General features: G+C 28.5%; 1 protein-coding gene across 1 annotated transcript in view; it reads right to left on the reverse strand.

Moving 5' to 3' along the window:
• Positions 1–1,271: 1,271 nt before the first annotated feature.
• Positions 1,272–24,266, reverse strand: part of LOC107456709 (poly(rC)-binding protein 3) — a 128,295-nt gene continuing 105,300 nt past the window's right edge. The window contains exons 13-14 of the mRNA XM_016074650.5: positions 4,526–4,633; positions 1,272–4,451 (exon numbers count right to left, since the gene is read on the reverse strand). Coding sequence (XP_015930136.1) covers positions 4,573–4,633 — 61 coding nt within the window. The 3' untranslated portion in view covers positions 1,272–4,451; positions 4,526–4,572. The remainder of the gene's footprint in view (positions 4,452–4,525; positions 4,634–24,266) is intronic.

The raw sequence follows: 24,266 nt of genomic DNA on the forward strand, positions 1-24,266 counted from the left end.
TTTCTAATTGGGCTATCTTAAAAAGATATTTTTAAAGTTATTTTTGGCGACATTTTATTCAAATGTAGCCAAATAAGGGATAAAATACAAAACATGGCAAACCTTAAGAATTATTCACAATGAGATATTAACTTTCCAAAATTTTTTTGTGGCCTTACGACCTCTGAGAATCAATACATTTCTGAAAGCTCTTATGAATGGTACAATTATGTTTAGATTTGAACCCAAATTACACAAAACTGCATAGAATATTAGGCTTGTTCACACATCGCCTCGTAGTCATAACATAAGCGGAGGGATACACCGGAAATTTTCTAAATTTCTTCCGGTTTAAGGACGCTTGTTATTGTTTACATTAGACCACCCATCCATACAGCGGCACACCGGCCTCACATAATCAGTCTCACATATTGACCGAAGACGCCTCCCAACAGTACGTTTGTGACATTTTGTTACCCCATGTGTTTTCATTCATGGCAGGACTCACGGGAATCATTTTTCAACAGGGTAATGCTCGGAAACACTCAACAAGGGTGTCACAGGACTGCATCCTTGACAGTAATACCACCTTTCCTTGTTGTGCTCAATCCCCTGGTTTGTCACCGATCGATTTAAAATGTCCAGTTAAAAGCTTAAAAAATGGTATTGAAATTTCAAAGGGGGTGCATGGGTATTTATAAATTGTTAAAAAATTGAAAATTATATTTTCTTCCTTGATGAAAAACCTAAAATGAAAGTTTTAAGTTGTCAGGTCTTTTAAGTTTAAAAAATGCCGAAAACAATATATCTGGATGTAGTCTTCGAGTTCTTGTCTGATAACTCCTCTAAATTTTATTTAAGATTTTTTCATTTATTTGTTATTAAAAAATATGCTTTAAAAAACTTAATAAATTTAATTTAAAATGATTCGGACTATCATTTCCAAAAACGGGGAGCTAATCGAGTTATCGTTCAATTATTTCTCAGAATATTTTTTGCAAAATTTTTCAATTATTTTCGATCAAAATAACATTTATGTAGCAGCCTTGAAAAACAACTGCTTTGCAAATGAAAGCTCTGAGTGCGATATCATTGATGACTATAGAAATATATTCAGAATAATTTTTTCTGCTGTATAACGAGTAGAACTTGAAATTCAATGCGTTATTATTCAATTTCAGGCCTTTAACTTTTATACGTGTAGCTTTAAACTCTCCCTGTATTGTAAATAAATATGCTTTACCATCTTCGTGTACAAAAGTGTGCGGAAAGAAATGAAAACATGCTTAGAATTCTCTTATAAGTACTTTTATTGTAAACATTCATACAATTAACATACATTTATAATTTTGGTGAAACATGTGAATTTGTGTGAATGAATATTCACGTAAAAAGAAACAACAGTTTTATTATTAGCCACCATACAGAATCCTGTACAGTCAATGAAAAAAATTCAGCAATACTGTTTAGGTTACACGTAGAATATTTGTGCTCGCCAGAGAATAATTGTGCTAACCAGAAACAATTTGACTCATCTCCTCCGCTTCACAAGACAGAAAGAATACAACATGTTCACAAGAGTGTTGAGTAAAAAATGTTATAACGTGGAATATGATATCATGACAAAAAAGAGAAAAAAATGAACAAAGAAAATGAACTCTCTTGATATGATTAAGGAGGAGCCATCTGATATAAATAATTGAGAATATAAGAAGCAGTTTTAAAAGACTCCTCCTTTTTTTTTTATTCACATTCATTTGACTTGTGATATGTGAGGAGATAGAATTTATTTTGATATGCTTTAATTGGATGGAAAATCAACAATAAAATAACGTTTGATATGTAATTTCCTCCAATCTCTGCTGCAATTAAATGAAATGTAATTTAAGAGGCATATTTAAAATATCTATAAAACATCTTCTCCTCAACTCATAGAAACAGCTCTGAGACCAAAGAATTGCATAGATATTCAGCTGTTTTCTTTTGAATCACAATAACACTCATATATATTATTTTACAAAGCGTGTAAATAAATTCCTTTGTCGCAATAACAAACTTTGCTGACAAAACTGAGCATCCAATTTTTGTCTCGCCGCCGCAGTCAAATACTAGAAAATCAACGACACGCAATACAACAAACAACTGTAAAGTAAAACCACATCGATTTTTCAAAACACTATGTATTGCTTTATCTTTGTAAAACCACACTAGTTTAAAATTTGAAACACAGGAAGAACTTTCGCCGTCAATCAACAAAACAAACAAGTTTCGTGAGCCCCGAAAATATTGACCCTCATAAGCTCGTTAATTATTGAGTCATCAATCCAGGAAATTGTGAAAGAAGTGCTCGAGATTAAAAAGATTGTCCGGTGTACACTTACAGAATAATGGTAAACTACACCTACGAAGCATCAAACACAGGTGCTGTAAAGACCGAAAAGCAACGATTGGGCGCCAAAAACTCTTCGCATCTAATTGAGCTCTATATAAGGGCCTCTGAACGGTTCACTTTGCCACTGGAGGTAAGAATAAAGGAAAGAAATTTATATTGAAGGGACCATTCACAAATTTACTTTTCCACGGTAGAATTTCCCAGTACTGATTTTGTTGACAAAGAGTAATTTCGAGGCTACTTCTACCGGCTGAGAATTGATTCTTTTAGAAAATAGTACGAAAAGATGAGTTGGTCCCATTTTCTGTACTCTCGTACAAATTACTTATAAAATACCCAGTCAATACCAGTGCTTAACAGAGCTGATGGCACCCGCCCGTTATCTGGCTGCTTTACCACAAAACCTTCAGAATCTAAGTGCAGTAAAGAGAAAATTCTTAATAAATAGACACTAATGAGAAAAAAATTATTTCTGTGATATGTTTCATCAGTTTGGCATTTGAGTTACTGTAATTTAGTACTTTTCATTTGGAAGACTATTTTGATTAAAACAAAAACAAATTTCAAAAATATGAGCTGCCCACTATTATAATTAAAGAATCTCTTGGAAGATTAGCTATCCTTTACTATATCTCTCATTCTTATTTTGGCACATAAAATATTTGGGCAGTGTTAGTCAACACTTGTCACACTAATGCTAAAAATATCGAAAGGTTATACTTTGACTTATACTGCACTTTTCAAATTTTGAACACAAAATCTTATTGCATTATAAACAGCTCACTCTAAATTGAAAATTAAGTACATCATACAACCCATAATTTGAACTTTAGAGATCCATCCCATTTTTGTATCAAGTTAAAAATATTGGCGGCGCAAAATTATTTCAATCATTTAGTTTAATTTTGATAATGTTACTGGTTATTGATGCAGTACGACAACACTACGGAACTTTGAGGCCTAGTGCCCGGCTGATGCACTTGTATAATATACAATAACAACTACATCTAGAAATAGTGCATATACAATGTCTCAAAAAATGTGATATGTAATGGAGAACTCCGGTTCTCCTTCCACCTGTCTTTTTGTACTTGGATCTTTATCTTTCCTTCATCAGCTTAGGGCGTAAGCAACTCTTTCCTTCATGTTAGGACATGTTTAATAATTAGGACCTGTTTCTCGATCAAAAGTTGCATTTCGGGCTTCAACTAACGGTACGGAATACTTTGCTTATAACAATGGTGGAAAAATGTTTTACCGCGGTCTCTTTTAGAAAAACAAAATATTTACAACAATTACGTCACATAAGTCACACAAAAAAGTAAGATTGGAAACAGAGATCTTTTTCCGAGATCACCCGTTAGAACACCAAGAACTAATTACAAACCAACAATTTCCCCACGAATTTCTAATCTATTTTAAGTAAAACATACCAGTAGCGTAGAGGCTGATTTGTTTTTATTTTAGTAATGTCCGAAACGGGATAAATAGTGGGAAATGAATCTAAGATGGTACAACGTTTAGGAAATGTATACATTTTTTGGCACGTTCTTATTATGGGTTGGAAAGGGAAGGGAAACAGTGATAACGATTAAACTTTAACATTTGAATCTGATAATGGGAGCGAAGATATGTTGCTGAAAAAGGGATCGAGTTGCCTACACTGACTTCCACCTTCGGCAGCAGGCACTTAGTTCCTAGCAACTTTGTAAAACTCTGTTTAACAGATACAATTTTTTTTTTTTTAGCTTTTTACAATTTTACCCTGAAAACAGGCTTGATATGTTTCTTTTAGGCTTAAATAGCTTTTGGTTCTTTGCATGTATATATATATAGAAGTATATATATATGTATGTATATATAAGCGTAAATAGTAAATAAAAGTTTCGATTGTCCAAGGGTCCGTTAGTCGATACAGAAGGATTTTCCTGTCAGGAGCCTAGGGATGAATTCTTATTGCCAGATACAGGTAGCGGGATTGACATCAGGAGATTCGAGTAATCAGGTGCTGGACTCTTTACCAAGGAGGGAGAATAGGAGGTCTTCCAGGAGTTGAGGAAACACTAATCTAAAAGAGAAGCTGTCAAAAGGAAAGAGTTAGTTTCATTTAATATAGAGGGATGTGAAGGTAAATAAAGAAAGAGAGTAACTCACCAGAAACTGACAAGACTAAGGTGCAATAAATGGAGAAAGAGAAAGGATTACTTTAGTGGGGCTGTTGGCACGTTCTTCCACAGCAGTGGTAACTGAGCACTATGAATACTAGAAGAAAGAATGGATTTAAATTTCTTGTAGATTTCAAAAATATTTGTTTTAAAAGATATAACGGGACAAAATGCTTTATTTAATTATGAAGGAAAATGATATCAAGTTATAAATGCTGAAAGGTTAAAAGACATATATTTCACAGGAATACAATTAGTTAAAAAAGATCAGGAATTTTAATAAAATTCTCACTAAATGGGTTGGGAATAATACAAAGATTGGATTTAAATTCTCAGGGGATTTCAAAAAGTGGGGTGAACCGTAATGGCTCCCCAGAATTCATAATTTTAGAATCTTTGTGAAAAATGAAAATATTCACTAGAGGGCGCTCAAATCAAAATTTAAATGAGTGAATAAAAACTATCTAATGATCTTGATAAAAATTAATAAGAATAAAAAACAAATTGAAATCCCCAAAAAGCAGTTTATTGCTCTATTTGAACTGGAATGTGTTCACTTTTTAGTTAGCCACCGGCAACCGACATCATTCTCAAACAAATTAGTTTTTAGTGTGATAGATTATTTTAAAGTGATCATTTTAGACGATCTTTTATGCCCTCTTATGATATCTTTTTTTTTCTTTCTGTCTTTATGTTTTAAAATACATTGGCGAACAAACTGGAATTACTTTTTTTTTTATTAGTTATGAATTTTTAATATTAATATAATATAAATATTTAGTTACATATGGGAACAAATAGAGATTATTTTGCCAGTTGTAAAACTTTACGAAGACTAAAATAAAGAGTGATTTTAAGTTTCGCGAGGGATTTTATAATATATTTCAAAATTATCTGTATATAGCCCTGGCTCAGTTTCTCTAGATTACCACTTTTTTTTTTCTTCTGCATAATTTTTGATTTAATGATTGGATCTTCACGTTCTAGGATCTTCACTCACTCTCAATGGTTCAGGGGGGGGGGGACCTTTGCTAATTAATTAGTGTATATGATATTTTAAGTTACGAAATCAGACGTAAAAACGTAATTTTTCGGAATAAACATGCCTTTTTTCCCGACAGATTCAGATTTCTGACCCCCAAAATATAGGGGGTAGCCACAATCTGGGAAATACGGGCACAATAGTTTGGCCAGGAGTGCGGTTCAAAGTTTGGATCCCTAAATATTAATTTTAATTTTTGCGTATTTCGCAGCATCTCGAGAAATTTTTAAACGAATTGGAAAATTTTTTCTCTCAATTACAAAACTCGTTTTTATAAAGATAGTCCCTTGCTAAAAATAACTTTTAGTAAATACTTATTATTTTTCATACTTTTTATTTAATTATAGTTGAACAATTTCGAATTGTAATGTATGAAATTTTTTACATCATTTTAAAAATTTTATTTTGCATGTCGAAATACTACTTTTTTTTTAAAAAAAAAAAAAAAAAAAAAAACGATTTGATTTCTCAAGAACTATTCGACTGATTTCACACCTCAAATTTTATATTTTTGCACTTAAATTTTAGATCGCCTACACTTATTAATTAACATATTTGAGATCACCCATTCGTAGCATTAAGATTGTGTCTTAAAACGTGAAGATCTTTTCATTAGATCTAAAATTATTCAGCGTGATCCATTTATTTATTTTATATATATATTTACTTTTTTTCGCACTCTATATTAAAAATGGCATAACAGACTACATTTTCCTGCACAAAGAACGCGGAGCAAGATAAGACTTTATGAACTACATTATTTGATAAGTGCAGAGGTGTGCATAATAATTAAAAGATCATGTTGTGTAGAAACATTTACCCCAGTTGGTAGGACAAGTACAACAGGCTACACTTATCTTCATATGGAACAACATGGAGCAGAATTTTTCATGAATGATTTATACCACGATGCAATGAACGTGCAGATAACAGCGTTCCTTTTTTGAATGGTTTATTGATAAGATTTTTCAAACAACTAATTTTCATATACTTTTTCTGTTAATCAAAAGTTTATATTACTTTCTATACACATTTGTAATTATGATTGTCGGGCGCAGGTCATCGGGCTACCAAAGAGGGGAAGCCATCCCCTATGTAGAGGATCAAAATTGTGATGGCATGTCTTTGGATCATCCACCGGGTTGTTTCCTAGACCGTCACCAATAGCCCATTGTTCAGCTCTAGTGCAACGTAAATAAAGTACTACTACTGTTAGAATGATTGGCTAATTTGATTGAAATGAAAATTGATACAATAATTGTTTTTTTTTTTTTAATTTTTAAAAAAAAGATGTGCATTGTTTGGCTTGTGCAGATGCATGCAGAACGTTTTAAATATGCATCATGTTGTATATAAGAGCACCTGCGTTTTGTGTTTAGGTTAAGAACTAGTGTTGCATGAAATAGTTTTTTTAATTGATTGATTTGGTCATTGATTTAGGACATTTGTTTTCAAGGAATACGACAGTTTTTAAATTATTCGAATATCTATATTTTATACAAGGGGAAAGTTTTTTGTTAGGAAAAACATCAAAACAATCAAAAATCTTTATAAGTAGAAAGATTCTAAATTATTTTAAAAAATGCGGAAATGCATTTCATTAATTTGTCAGTTTTTTGGGAATGACACTTAACGTTTTTTTCATTTTATCCTTGCCTTTTTGAATTCGTATTTATTTCTAACTCTTTGGTTTGAAAAAAGAAAAAAAATCTAATTGATAATTTTGTTCTTTAAACTGAATATATTATGTTCGAATAATTTATATTAAGTTAAATTAATATAATTTATTAATTAGTTAATTAATATTAGTTAATTAATTAATTACATAATTTTACTTAATTAGTTAATTAATTACTTACTATAATTAGTTAATAGCTTTTGAAAATTTAGTTAAAAATAAAACAAAAATAGTTATATTTATTGATTCAAATTGTTATTTTTTGTTAAATGATGTATACTTTTTCCTTTTTTTTTTTTTTAAATTTTAAACGAGCCGGAAAATCAGAAAGAGAGTGAAAACTTTCTGAACTGAATAGTGGAAACTGCTATCTTGTAAGTAATATGGGATAGAAATAATGATAAAAATAAATGTTTCGTGGAGTAACATTTGATAATAAAACATTTTTTCTCACACTGAAAACAGTTTTTGTCTAGTGTATTTATGTTTTGTTTAACTACCCGTTCAAAGGTAATATGTTAAAAAGAATCTGAGAAGGTAATTTTTTACTCTTTATTTTGAATCTGCATTTTATAAGAATCTTACAGCTATTAAATGCATTTATTAAATAAGATAATTTCTAAAAAAAATTTTCAACATTTTATTATTATTTTAATCGCAACAGCCTATTGTGTTTAGTTTTTAGCATATTCTGCAGAAAGAGAAAAGTCTATAGAATCGTTACATCAATTGGTAATCTAAAAATGTGATTTAAAACTGTGAATTGAGATAATATTTATGGTATGAAATTTTTTACTAATATATTTCTGAAAAGAAATACACAGCTAAGCTTGATTACTTGACTTGATTCGATTATTTGTCGTGAAGTAGTGTAACTCATTTGCGAAAGGCTCATATGTAGTCAAAATATGTATGACTCTTTATTCCTATAGCAAGTTACTTTGATAATAATTTGTAGATGATATTTCTAAAGTTGTTTCTATGTAGTTTCTTCAAGCATATATGAAAATAAAATCGGTAGCACAAAAAAAGTTGTTAAGAGCATTCAACTGAATTAAAGAACCAAAATCAGCATTATTATTCGAACCAAAATTAAAAATGATAAAGTGGATTGCAAATGTGGCTTTTCTCTATTATATTGACTAGGACCCGAAGTGTTATTATCAAATTAAGCGCTGATTTTTTTAATACGGCTAGTTTTTTTGGTTATAATATATAATTGGTTATGTATATATTGGTTATAATATGTAATTGGTTATATACATTGGTTATAATATATTAGCTTATTTTGCTATACTATATAAATTATAGAAAAGTTAAGTTAGAACAAAGTAATTTACAAAGAATCGCAGGAATTTCGCCCAATGTGCGATTACTAATACCAATGAAGAAAATCACGTTTAACATATATAAAAAAATTAATTTCAAACAGTGTTTCGTTAAATTTATAATGCAGCTAGTAAATTGTTATTATAAGAAATATTTATGAATTTATTACTCAAAAAGTAGAATTTGTATTCTAATTTTAGAATTTAGTTTTTTAAATTAAGACTTTTAAAACGTAAATATGAAAGTTTTCAATTAAGGAAAAAAGTCTTAAATTAAAAAAGCCAACAAAAAATTAAAATTTAAATAAAATAAAAGTTGTTTAGCTAACAATGCTCTTTATCTGCAGAATGAATTAAGCTTAATGGCTTATTCAAGATAAAAAGTATAGTTGTTTATAACTTAATAATGACTTCAAAATAGGCAAAATAAATTTTATCTATGATTTCAGAACCTGAAACGCTATTTGTAAAAAAGGAAGGAGGGGTAATCAGCCTGATTGGCAATTAACACTTCGGGCACTTCATGAGTATAATGATTGTTCATAGCACCAAAACGATTATTCGGTAATTTTCATTTGTTCAATTTTCGTTGAATCCTGTTTCCATAAGTTCTAAAACAACGACAATTATCTTATTTTAAATATCTAGAAAATTGCAAATCTCGAGTATAATATTCATGAAATTAAATATTTGGAAGCTCGTGCTGTCATGATTCAATCATTTGGAGTATGCCTCACATATACTAACGTATTTTTTAATTATTTATTTTTTTATTTGCATATAATATGTATGTGAAAATAAATAGTAAATTTTATTAATAAGCGTTAGTGTTTGTATGGGATTCATACCAACTGTTAAATTTTTTTATTTAGTGATTTTAAAATTTATCGGAATTTTAAAAAAAACAATCTGTTTTTTAATTGTGTTTAAATTTTTGTGTTTATTAAAACTATTTCTACGAGTTATTAGCTTACCACTCTCAGGCATCAAATGAGAAAATTAATTTTGTTCTTGTTAAATGCTGTTTCGGTGAAAGAAATATTTTACATTCCTTCCCAAAATTAATACTATGTAAGTTTTAATGCTCTTTTGGTATCATATAGAATCTCGGTTTTCCCGTAAAAGTGATAGAAAAAAAAATTAGAAAAGTTTTACGAAAGAGTAAAAAAGTCTGAAAAATTAAAAACAAAAAAAAAATTTATAGTAATAATAGGCTTGAACAATTTAAGGATAAGTGAATATCTCTGCACTAGTTATCAGAAAGTTTAGTGATAAGTTGTGACAGAACATCACATAATAAAAAATTGTTGAAAATTCGCAACCTATGACTAATTATTTTTAGCTTCTGGTCAAAAAATAAGGCTGTTAATGTTTTTAATGCGTTGAAAGCTAGGAAAATTTTGATAATGTACTTGATTATATGAATATTGCTGTACCAAATGTTTGTTATTATTATTATTTCTACAGACGTTTCTCTTGTTGTTGACAAGAAGTACTTGATAAATAGGCAGTTTTGGTGCTGGTTTTTTTATGGGGGGGGGGAGGCTTAGGTCATAGCTAATTAATTAATTTTATTTATTTTTTGGACCATTATTACAAATTCTTAATGCTGGGATACCCTGGTTGGTAGGGCAATGGGCCCATGTCCGAGAGTTCGTGGATTCGATCCCAGCCGGCCGAAGACTCCCAGTGTAATAAATGGTGACTGATGCACGTTAAATATGTCGAGTCTCAAAGTCCTCCATGTTCCCATAACAAATCAATGCCTCTGCTGTGGGTACTGATCCAGGAGTTTCCTTGTCTTCTGGATTGGTTCAAAATTACAAGTCTATGGAGTTGAACATTAATAATCGTAAGCCCAAAATTGGGTCGGCTGTTCAACGACGGATATAAAAATACTGCGACGGATACTGCGAAAAATCAACTAACTGGAGATGAAAAGGTTAGCTAATTTTTTAATACAGCAAAGGATACCATAGGACATATTTGGTTACTTCAGATATGAGAAATTACATCACCTGGTATACAGTCCCGATAGTGCTCCCTTAGACATATAAATATTATTTAACTGAATAGTAGTGAGCACTATTGGGACGTTCCTTCTGAAATAATGAAAAGTATGATTTAATGGAATAATTTAGAGAATATTCAGTTAGAAAATTTTAATGTTCAGTAGGATTCAGTAGGACTTTAATATCAGTACCAGTTATATAAAAATTTATTCAATTGATTAAAAAACATAAAATAGTTGTGTGTAAAGATATAAACCAATATAGTACCACTAAAATTATACCTGCATAGTTCGTGAATAATAAATGTGCATAAGTGCTTTATTAGTTTTCTTATGGAATATCCTTTCATATACTGTAAAAGCTTTTTAATAGTGGTAAATTAATTTACCTATGATGTTGAATCTTCACCATGAATGGCGTGAGTCAGGTAAGTTTAACAAACGACTCTTCACTTTATGGCTAGTTGCCATCAGTTTGGCACGCGACCAGTATTTTCTTTGTAGCAACGCAGTTACTTAAAATAATGCATAATTCCTTTTATTCTGTTTGTTTTGTTGCACGCAAATGTTTAATCTTTTCTTTGTTTAAGAGGCGAAAAATAAATAAGTTCTCAAACAATTTCAAGCAAACGATCATGCGAGTTAAATCATATGGTAACATGAAAACCTGCCTTATTTTATTTAACCACTAGTTAACCCATCAGTTACTTTCGAGACAAGACGAGATTAGCCCTCGCCGAGCCCAACATCAGTTCGGACTTGTTAGCTGAAAGAGTTTTTCGGGCTTATGATAAAATTTTATCTTATTCTACTTTTAATTAAACTAAATAAATATATAAAAATCTGACAAGATAATTACATTGTGACGGCTAATTAAGATTGTGATTAAGTAAAAATAACATTAAAATCGCAAATAGCATATTTATTAAAACACAGACGCGTTTTGCCCCCCCCCCCCCATAGTGCACCATCATAAGCAGGATAAAATTGCAGGGATAAAGATATGATACAAATCATATTTAGCAGAGTGGTTTGAATCTCTTCTATTTTACCCTCCCTGCATTTTCTTTTTCTGCGGATGATAGAGGCACCAAAACATATTTAAGATTTATAAATATACTACTTGTTATTACGAACGTTGTTTTTTTTCTCAATATTATGTGATAATCTATCTATATTACATAATATAACGATCTATTAATCATATATATTATACATATAACAATCTGTTATTATGTATAAAAATGCAAACTTACTAAGTACAAACAATTTAGAAGTAATATATGCAATAATCCATAAGTAGGTAATCTTAAAAAATGCATGTTGTATCACTGCGAATCTTAATCTTATATATTTTTAAAATGTTTGACACTGACACATTGAAGCTGTTATATCGAATCTCGGGTTTTAGCGGGCTTGGGTGGTGCGGGATTAAAAATATACAGGTTCGAATTGCCGAAAGTGAGATCAGATCAAACACATCTCTAGTGTTAGCGGTTCTTTTTTAACAACGGTTTTAGTTTTATTAATGGCAACATACATCAAACTTTTGGTTAAATTGATGATATAGCCTTTATTTTATTTCAGGTTTGATTAAAAAAATTTTTTTCGTAGAGTCTAATGGAAAAGTCCTATGTTTGCTTCAGAATTAATTAATTTGTATTTAGTGAATGCTTTAGCAAGGGCAAGCACAACTATAAGAATACTCTTCTTCTTGGAATCTCGAATAATCTTAGATTTTGACAACTTTTTAGCATTTTTCTTTACATTCACTCAATTTTATTAATTTTTCAAACTAAACTAATCATTTTCGTGTATGACTTTTTAAAGAAATTTTTCAGTTAATTTATTGACATTAAATGTTAATTATTAAAATTTTATTGAAAATAGTCTTTTTATTATTACTGGGTAAATATTTGATACATAGATAAACAGAAAATTGAATATATTTTAAACTATGAAATCTCCCCCATTAATTAATTCGAATCCAGTAAACATACAGCAATACTAAAATTGACCAAACTCTTGACTGATCAATTTATTTTTTATTTTAAGTCGAATGATAAAATCTATCTTATAACTATGTACCATGAATGAAGGAGATTTAGAAACTTCAAAATGATTTCATATAGTATGCCAAATAGATTAATTCAAGATTTATATCGAAATGGTATATCACGGAAATATGAAATACGCGTATTTGCTGAAAATTGTAAAATTAAAAGTGTTTTTCATGAAAGGTATGCAGGATTTTTCGTCAGATAATTTTCAAATAATTTCCTTTTCTTATAATGTATCCAATTTTACGTTTAACTAACTTTATCTTTAAATTATCTCTTTAATTACTCTTTCTTTATCATCATTAAATGTTTCAGCAACGATCGCATAAAAAATTAAATTTAACAGAAATTGGTAGGGTGTCTATAATTTTGTCTCACTCTGTATATTACAATTTAGTAATTCACCCCTTTCGTCAGATCATTTTCTAATAATGTTCTTTTTTCGTCAGAAAATTTTTCAATAATTACCTTTTTATGACTTATCCAAATTACTTTTTACTAGATATATTTTTAAATTATCACTTTAAATTCTCTTTTTTAATCACAATTAATTGTTTCAATAAAGATCACATAAAAAATTAAATTTAACAGAAATTGATATGGTATGTATAATTTTGCCTCACTCTGGTATATTGCAGTATAGTAATTCAACCATTTGAAGTGTAATGTATAACATGCATTACACATCTGGATTAAAAGTGTTACACAGCATTAACACAGAAATTAAAGAGTTTAGTCGAAGAAGATGCGAAGTGATATTCTAAAAAGACATTGATATCTCGTCTAGATTTAAAATCTTGTTATGGTATCGTGTATAGAACTTACTTTTTTTCGTTCAGATCATTAACTAAGATAGGTTTTGATGAGGTAAAATGTGGTTCGTAAATTTCTTGCTGTGTTATTTTATCTCATCAAAAACCATCTTGGTTAATGATCTGAAAGTAAAGAAAAATAAATAACTAAATTCTATACACAAGACTATAACAATATAAAACATATAAGAGTAAATCGAAAAAAGTGATTTCAAAACGGTTTAATGCAGAAAGTTGCCTACTTCATTAAGAATAAAAATGATTTATTTATTTTAATATCTGTTAATATCTTATCGTTATCGATGTCATTCACTCATTGTACTTAAAATTGATAGGAAATCACGCTTTTTTTCAATTTTTTTTAAAATTAGCTAAAACTTTTGAAGTTAACATGCTTTAATTTTTTATACTTGTTTAATGGTTTAAATAACCGAAATAAATTAAATTCTAATCAATAGCTCAATTTTTTACGTTCATGCAAATTTTTAGAAACAACAAAAACGATGTTAACCAATTTTTCGTCATTTTCACTGTATCGCTCGTTTTGTAGGAAAAGAACGACTTAGAACTCGTTGCGTGTAAATGGTTGCACGTAGAGTTCCACTCATATCCTACTTAAGCAACATACAGTTATACAGTGAAAATTACGAAATCATTTTCGCATTTTTTTTTTCTGAAACATTGCACAAATGTAAAAAAATGAATTATTGATCAGAATTTATTTAGGATATTCAAACTATTAAACAAGAATAAAAATCTAAAGTGTGTTAATTTCAAAAGTTTTTGCGAACTTAAAAATACTTCAAAAACGTGTCAGTTTTTCAAGTTTTTATTAATTTTAAGTATAATAGGTGAACGGAAGATATTAATCGATATTGAAATTTTTATGCCATTTTAATTCTTACTACAATAGTCAATTTTTCCGCACTAAAGCGTTTCGAAATTAAAACATACATTATTATCCGACCCAAGCTTTGATCTTTAAAGGATAAAGTACATTGATATGTAATTTTAATTCTAAATAAAATTTATTTGAAAAGTAAATATTTTAATTTCCATTTGTTGTGTACAAATTGTCAAGGAATTACTCGATTCTGTGAGTGAGTAACAAACACCGGAATAGTTATTACAGAGGTACATGGTTAATATTATAACATCTGTTAAATCACTTGATCCAAAAAAAGTTTTATGAAATTGAAACTTACTTTTAACTATTAACTATTCCATAGAATTAGAGAAAAAATTTTGAGGCTTTAGCAGTTTTTTCTTATGTCATAACATAATGTTTCAAGTTTCTTTAGTTTCAATATCGGTTTTAAAAGAATGAATTACAGCCCTTTTGAATGCTTTAAAAGTTAATTTTAATACTATTTCTTACTTTCATTATTGATCTCTTTGAATTACTAAATTGTTTTTAGACATACTTCTTTTCGAAACGCTAGCAAATGAGTAACTCCACATTAATGTGTGTTAATCAGACCAATTAAGTTGTGTTTCCCACTCCAATAAAACAAATGAAAAATTATTGCAAAATCTCGAAATAATATTTAGCGAAAAAAATCTTAAAATTTTAAAAATTATTTGGCTAATTTAATTGCTGTAGTTTTGTCGTCCCACCAGTATAAAAATTTAAAAAAATACATATTTTTGGAAATTAAAAATGCTTAAGTATATAGTAACAAAATCATAGTAAATAAAAAATATTAATTCAATGAATTATTTGTACTAAAATGAAAAAAAAAAACTACAGAACGAATATGCATGATTAAAGAAGAAATATTTTATTGGAAATCTTGGAAGAAAATGTGATTTCACTTGATTGAATTCTACAGAAAACAAGATTCATCTTTCGTATATTGTAACAATACAAAATGGAAACACAATCAATAAAGGACAAAAGTTTCACATACATATATTTGTAAGAAATATAGTTCATAAGTTTTAAAAGACACTTGAATTAAATTGAAGAAGCACAATATAAGGCAGGTTCTATTTCCTATTTTGCGGTATTAATAAATATTATTGCGGTATTAATAATAAATATATGAAAATAACAATCTCAGAGACTCTCAAACTTTTCCTCACGATAAAAACCTTCTTCCTTATGTCAATTTCAAGGTTTCATACACCCTGCCATATGCATTCGATATTATATATATATATATATATATATATATATATATATATATATATATATATATATATATATATATATATATATATATATATATATATATATATATATATATATATATATATATATATATATATATATATATATATATATATATATATGTATATATATACACATATATATATGCATATATATATATATATATATATATATATATATATATATATATATATATATATATATATATATATATATATATATATATATATATATATATATATATATATATATATATATATATAATAATATATATATAAATAAATAATTAACTTGTGGTAACTTTGGTGGGTCCGTTTTCTAGTTTGAGAGCTCCTGAATTATTTAAATAATAACATTTTGAAAGTTTCATGAATTATGAGCATTTATATCTAGAAAACAACATTTACATGCTAAAAATTCAATTGAATTGAAAAAGACCAATTTGTTTCATTTAAAGAGCACAGAAATATTAGAATAATAAACTTAAGTTTAAAAATCAAACTTTTAAACAAAATTATTTTGAATGACTATAAGCTCAGAAAATTATAAATTTTAATACTGTCGATGATTTTTATTAGCAATAATTAATTATTGTTAATAAAAATCTGTTTGGGTATTTATACACATAGAGATAAGGAAAATGCTTGAAATGTCTTTAATGAAATAAATTATTTACTAAATATGCTGATCATTGGTAAAACTAATAATATTGCTACATATTCTGCAATACTGAATTCGTAATATTGATAAATGGTGAAAGAAATGTAATCGTTTTGTTAGATTTTAGAAACAAAATAAAGAATAAAAATTTCGGAGTAAATATCATGCTATACAGTGTGGTTCATAATCCATCAAGAATATAAAATTTTAGTAACCATTATCAAAAATAAACTTTAGACGTTATGGGTCATAAATTGAAGGTAGAAAAAATGAAAATGTCATCGCAATCTTTCGAATATTTATCGAAATTAACTACTGTAGAGAAAGAACTAAAAGAGGATGAAACTTTAGATGGGTAGAATAATTATTATAAAAGTTTTATCTGACAAAGAAACTGGTTCTGATAATTTTACGGAACACCATGTATTTATATTATCATTTAATTATCGAAATCCGACGAAAACTAATAAAGTATAGTGTTCGTGTGAGGTGTAGATATGTTTTTGATATGGCATTCTCCATATTTTGAGTTACCTTAAAGGAAAAGAAATTCGTTAGACGGTCAGGTCTTTCTTATGTACGAGTTTATTATGTTTTGTCTACTTACATTGTCTTTGTTGCGCCATAAAACGCTATTTACCTAATATCTGCTATTTCCCTGACGTTTTCTTACTTTTCTATTATAAGTTGTTTCATGCATGTATTTCAAAAAATTTGAATGAAATCTTACTATTGTTCTAAATTTAATTGTATTAACAATGCTAATTTTTAATGCTCTTTGTGTTGGTGTCATAGCTGATGACATTTCTTCCATAAGATGTTCAGAGTACAATAACTTTCAGAAAAAGATCAAAATTTAATCTACTCTTGATTTGCCTATTGCCCCCCCCCATGCCAATATTGTGGGCGGAAACATTATTATTCTTCCGAACTATTATCAGAATCAGTTTTAACACTGTGACTTTTGTCTTACATTTAAATTTTTGCATTTTTTTTCCTTCAAAATATTTTGTTATGTGAGATTTGTGAACACTATTACTTTTGATCTAGGTTCAAATTATGTTCTTGTGTAGTCCTACTTTGGTTACAATATTGTACAGTATATAATTTAATGTAATTTAGTATCAAAAAAGTAATTTATTGTCATACTTATTCATCTCATATCATAATTATTTTGCTTTAATGTAGGATGGAATAGAAAAAAATCATACTTTACAAACTAAAGAGAAAAGGGAGGAGTAAATTACGTAGTTATGTACTATTCATATAGCCAAGTTATAATGTTTCAAAACTTCATGTCTTTGAGCAACCGAAATTGTTTTAAAGGAAGGCAAAAAATATTTAATGGAAATCAATCTTCTTGGAAATGGCTTAAAAATAATGGTTGAAATATTTTTTTAAAAAATGGTATATAAAATTCATTGAATTCCATAACACGAGCTGTCCCCTTAAAAATGCTTTTAATTTCAATTTAAAACCATTTTTCATAACATAATAAAACGAGTAAAGAAATAGGAGATTATATTTCAAAATACTTAGCATGTCAATGAATTACATAATATGATGCCCATGAATTGGACAAGAAATGAAATTACATTTCTAAAGAGTAATATTGAATTGTGCTTAAATTATGCTTTTCAATGTTATGAAAAGAATTTATAACTACTTCTAAATATTGAATAAAATTTAAGGAAGTTTCAAGAAATGAAGTTATTTCATAAAAGTATGAATCAGTTCATTTTTATAGTATTTAAAATTGATATCAATATGTGGATGAGGAAAGATAAATCGAAAGACGTGCAAGTAATGGAAATTGGAAAACAATTGAGATAAGCAAAAGTTCCTGGAAATTAGAAATAATTGAAAAAGGAAAAAGGAAATTTAAAACTTTCCTTTCAGTTAATACTTATAGTTAAAATATAGTAGGTTGGGTCCTTAATACTTGATAATTGGAGAATTCAAAAAGAAGAAAACTGTAAGATAAAACAGATTTACGATTGAGTAAAAACAGCTACATATTCATTGTATGCAATATATTCTACCAAAAGAAGAAAAAATCTACGCGATATCCAGGTAGCTTTAATGTATTCTATGACAAAATTCTACAGGGAATTCTAAAATCGATTAACGTTTTTTTTTAATGAAACAGCAAGTAATTACAGATATAATTACAAAAGATAAACGGCTTAAGCTAGAAATATTCTTTATTGTATTTGATTGCTTCTGAGTAAAATAACACCGGCAGATGAAGTTTATGGCTGTAAAAGCAGCAAGCGAAGTGATAATTTCTGATTTTACATTGTAAGAATTGTGAAATGTCCATCTTCCACCGTTATAGACCGTAAGTTGAAAGCGAAGTACAAAACTAGCGTGCAAAATATATAATTCATTAGTTATAGAATGGTTATTAGAATAGTTTCCAATTCATTACTGACGGATTGCTTTAATTCATGAAGTGTGAGAGTGACCAGTCATTTCTATCTTGTAGTTAAGTCAAGCACGCGTTCTTGACCACAAGCAAGTTTCTGTTTTTTTTTTGTGCCTCCTAAACAGCAAATGTCAGTTAATTTTCTGGGGTCGCATTTACGTTACAAATATCGAAAGGTATTTACCACAACTTATTTGTAATCAAAAACGCCTGCTTGAGTTAAAAAGCAAACTACAATGGCTTGAGTTAAACACAAGATGAAAGAGTTGGTGACTCCCGGCCTTCCACATTATTGAATTCAGGATTCAGTAATTATATAATTCGTAGTATTGATTTCTTATGCCTAACAGTTTCAATGGTGTGTTGGAAATTATTTTCCATAAATGCGTGGGCTCATCTTTTACGAGACCGCAGTGATATTCGTCAAAAAGTCTCATAGTTATTTTACAAAATCTCCATTAGACATCATTTGGTAATTCAGTTCGTTAGACAACTCGTATTCATCCACTTGAATTCAATTTTGAGTGCAGGCTCATATTTTAAAAGTTATATCCGATTTAAAAATAAGTTTACCCATGAAAAATACAAGTATATATATTTTGTAGCGAAAATCCTTTTTTTTTTTAATTAAAAATCAAGCGTTATTGTGCTAACTTGACTCACTGTTGTAAGTGACAAACATTAAATTAAGTAGCTATTTTGGGTGATTGAAATACCATCAGCCTAAATACTATTAATTTGAAATGTTAGTAATGTACCTTTTTAAGCAAAATATAAATAAATTAAAAGTAAAAAATTTTTTTACGCAATTTCGCCAAATTCAGTGCATCAGACAAATGAATTATTACATCTAATATTGAAAGCTAAATGAAATGAAATTATATTTATCTACTCTTTAGAGCATAAAACAAAAAGAACAAAAAACAAAACAAAAAGAAACCATTAGAAGAATGTATTTAGAAAAAACGGAGTAATGTTTTTCTGAAAGGTAGAATTTACGTGAGACTTATTTGCAGAATCAGTCGATTTTATATAAATTTTTCATTTTGTTATTTAAAATTACATATTTCTATTTGTGTAAAAGTTTGCATAACTAACAATTCAAATTTTTTCCTACTAATATTTAATAAAGTAATAAAAAATAACCAGACAATATAAAAAAAGATTTTTTTTACATGGGATTATCTTTAGGTAAATAAAATTCATAATTGTGTGCTAAGAGTTTTTGATTAATTTTAAAAATTCTGCAGATAAGGTAAAATATGTAAAGGGGAAAATAATATTAACGGGTTCAAATTGTCGACTTGCTCTCTTACTTAAATTATCGAGACTACGTTTTCCAGATAGGGCTACCTTTCCCTTCTTTAGAAGATCCAAATGCGTTGGTATATTTATTAGGAGAAAGTATGCTTTTGTGTCTTATTTCGTAGTTTAAAATAGCATCAAAAAATTTATAAGTATATTTTAGGCTATGCCCTCAAACCATTGTTAATCTTAGTGGGTGAGAATTAAATCATAAGATTAAAGGTATTCAGGATGCTCTCATTTTCTTTGCGCTCTGTATGAGCAAAACATAAATACTTTTAATTTTATTATTATGGACCATTGTGGCAAATGTATAGTTACATGAAATTTACATCTCTGCTATAGATTTTATTTAACATATTGTTGCTTTTAAATTAAGTGAATATAATTTAGAAATATAGTATTCTTTTTAAGAAAGCCTTAAAGGAACAAATATCCACAAGAAGAAAGGTATCGTTAACAAACAAACAAACACAATATAACATCACTAAATGAATTAAAAGATGAAATAAAAGAGGTAGTGAAATTATAAACTCATATCTCAATTCTTTGAACTTTCGATAAGATGTTAAAAAAAGTTAAGGTATACCAAAAAAAGTTAAATATTTAAGTTGAAAGATGAAAGAAAAACCAAGAGATAATTTTACAAAAACTTAGTTAACAATGATACAGTTACACTATTTCATAGTGGAAATACTTAAAGGTTTTTCTGATCTAGAAATGTATCGATTTTTTATTGCATAATTCTATAACTTATACTATGAGGATACGTGGATAAACCGTTTTGCCCGGAAACTATTTGATACTGTTAAAAAACGGACCGGCCGTTCCTCGTTGTTAACGGCTCACAGACCGCGCAGGAGGCAATCAGGACTATACACGAAAATCTGTCAAGGAACATTTTTTGGAAACATGTGTTAGTACGAACAGTCAAAACAATATCTAATCGCTAAATTAGCTTATTTGGACATTTTTTCCAAAACACATCGAGTACGATAAAAATATGGTCAAAATTGCCAATTAATTGGCTACGGTGATCTCCAGCGACTGTTTCATGGGGATTATCAGCATGATGGATGTTATGGGTAATCAAATTGGCAGCACGACGTTCGAGTTTCGCAAAAGGCGCAAAGCAGATAGCTTTGAACGCGCGGAGCACGTCTGCCTCCAGTAAAGAAGCCAGATCTGCGGCCCGGGAGGGAGCAGTGCGCACCAACGTATTGCATGAGTTTATTGGAAGATGTGAAGTATGGTCCAGGGCACCGCCGATTGATGTAAGTCCCAAAAAACCGAAGAGGAACGTTATCAAAACATTAAATACGTTAACAAAACATTTTAAAAAAAATACTAAATCGATTTTGATATTGCTTTGAAAGTTTGTAGAGAATTGATGTAACCATAATCGTTAATTTTTGGTCCTGACTGTATCAGATTGTACAGTAGGGAGATCGGATTACGTCCGTCTATCAGAGCTGGGCTTTGCCCTGTCATCTTTGCCATCATTTTTATATGTCAATTTATAAATATTTTGGGTAAAAAAAAATTAAAGTGTAACTTAAAGAAGACGAAATAAAACCAAGAAATTATTATATAATTTATCCTTTCATTTCACTGAAAAAAAAAATTCCTAAAAGGACGTTTAAATTGGACCTCTAGACCAGAAACCCCCTTTATCAGATTGTATTGTGTGTTATAAAATTAAGTTGGAAAAAAAATAATAATGAAAAAAGATGGAAATATTGCAGAAAATATTGCGAGAAACTGAAAACTAATATAAGATTTAAACTACTATAAGAATTGAAACTAATATAAATAAATTTTAACTGAAATCGATGAATTTTAAAGTCTTCTATGCACATGCATTTTTACCAAAATATTATTTGTAATTACAATGTGTAATTTCTGTGATGCTGATCTTTGTACAGTTGGGGATACCAAAAAATTTACTTTCTTTGCAACATTTAAATATGGTTTCCATATCCTACAACCATTCTTTTGGCACTCTCATGCGTAAGTTTTAAAGTTGCTTCTTAAAAAAATATTTATTTTATTTTTTTTACCTATTATTTCGAAATCAATACTTAAATGTCCAATTTAATTACTTTAAAAAATTGCTTTTTAGTCATTTATTAATTTTGCAATGCTGCAAAGCTTAAAAAAAATAATAACGAAATTTATGAAATATATGTCAAAACCAGCTGAATTTAAAATTAAATTTTTTATTTTAAGTAAAAGCAAAAAAAATTATTAGTTGTCAACAATAAAGCTAGACTATAAAAATAGGAGCCTTAATTATTATTACTTCAGTACTGGTGAAATTATTATAATAATTTTTTTCTCAATAATTTAATGATCTACGTCAGTGTTTCCCAAACTTATGACTTTTATGTACCCTTTCTAAATTTTTCGTAGCGCTGTGTACCACAAATATAAAATAAATGTATTTTTTACTTTAAAAATTTCCACAAAAGTTAAAAATCACAACTGGCTGTTGACACCATTAATTATGAACTGTTAACTCTGCAAAAAATAGCCAATAGAAAAATATGTAATCGTAAATTTTCACGGCTAGCTTTGTTTTTAAATAAAAAAAATTTCGAAATTTTCGTTTTTTGCAAGATATTTCGCATAAGAGCGAGTACCCCCGCTAAACTGTTCCCGCACCCCTAGGGGTACGCGTACCACACTTTGGGAAACACTGATCTACGTCAAATGAAAGAATACATGTTGTATTAACATTTTTTTCAGATCAGACCATTTTAATATTTGCTAAGGACTAAGTTGCCTCAATCAATGTTCTGTTTTGACGTGGTATAGATTCAACATGTTTTTATTCATACACAAAATAAGTGCGAGGGAAAATTCTCTATCATTATTTACTTTTATTTTGTTGAACAATAATATACTTAGCATACTTTATTCCGAACATTGCCAACACAACTGGACAAATTGGCTACATTTTGTTTCATTCACACTCTGTTATAAAATTCCGGTAAAAGCATACTAATTCTGTTAGATATTTTCAAAACTTATAAACGAACCCTTTAAATTAAATTCATTATTTCTAAAAGTTTTATTTTTTACAATTGCCGTTGCTATCTATCATAATAAGATTGCCAACATTGTATATCTTAAAACTTGACACACATTCTGCGTTATATTCTAAGAAATTATTAGTAATAAACTTTTACGAAGAAGTCGAGATTTTTTTCTATTTATATCAGCTTTAAATCTGCTCTAGAGTTGAATAATTTTGTTGAGTAATGCTTTTAAGTACATAAGACTTTTAAATAAGAAAAATGTTTAATAAAAACTGCAAATTTATACCTTACATTTCCCCAAAAATAGTTTTGCTCAACAGGTATAAACTGCTAATATCTTAAGATTAAAATGTATTAATTTACAACAAAAATGTATACAGTATAACTTTACCAAAGATAAATTTATTAAAGTGTGACAATAGTGACATTTTTGACTAGCTACCTTGAGGCCGTACTATTGGCCGGATGACAATTGTGCCCTTTAACCAAGTTTAATAAAATAATGACACTGTCATTATTTTAATATTTACAAACTGTTCTCAAAACATCACCCTTGCTATAAATTTATTATCTTCCACATATTAGAACACACAAAGGAATATTTAATAGCGAAACTTAAAATTAAAGAAAAACTATGAAATATAATATTAAGTTGAAATTTAAACCAATTTAATTTTTAATCTTAAGCCTATTTATGCTTTTTGTTGATTAATTTATTTAATTTTTCTATTAAATCAAGATTTATGAATTACTTTCCGATTTCATCCGTCAAGATAATTTGCCCGTTGTGCGTAAGGTCCATAAGGAATGGTAACGAAAATACATTTTAAGCTCGCTCGATTATTATTATTATTAACATACGTGTGGTACAAATTATTAAGTATTTTTTTTTGAATTTATCGATAACGATTGGTTGAGAGTCCAGCTTTTTTTATTGTCAAGAAGTTTTCAATATTGAACCAGGGAAGTTTTTATTTTTTTATTAGTTAAATGTTATTATTAAACATTTTTGTAAATATAATTAATATTTAAAAACCAATTTTCGAAATATATTTAAAATTTTAATCAGGTATTATTTATTGTTTCACGTGCTAAGAGTCATATTGTTTCTTTTAATTTGCAAACCTCCTATTGTTCCATTTGTTTATGTTTATAGTTTCTCAAGTTAGAAAAGTTAAATTTTGTTTCTATT

Source organism: Parasteatoda tepidariorum, chromosome 11, assembly GCF_982258835.1.
Source record: "Parasteatoda tepidariorum strain Cologne lab strain chromosome 11, Ptep-v5.0, whole genome shotgun sequence".
Lineage (NCBI taxonomy): Eukaryota > Metazoa > Arthropoda > Arachnida > Araneae > Theridiidae > Parasteatoda > Parasteatoda tepidariorum.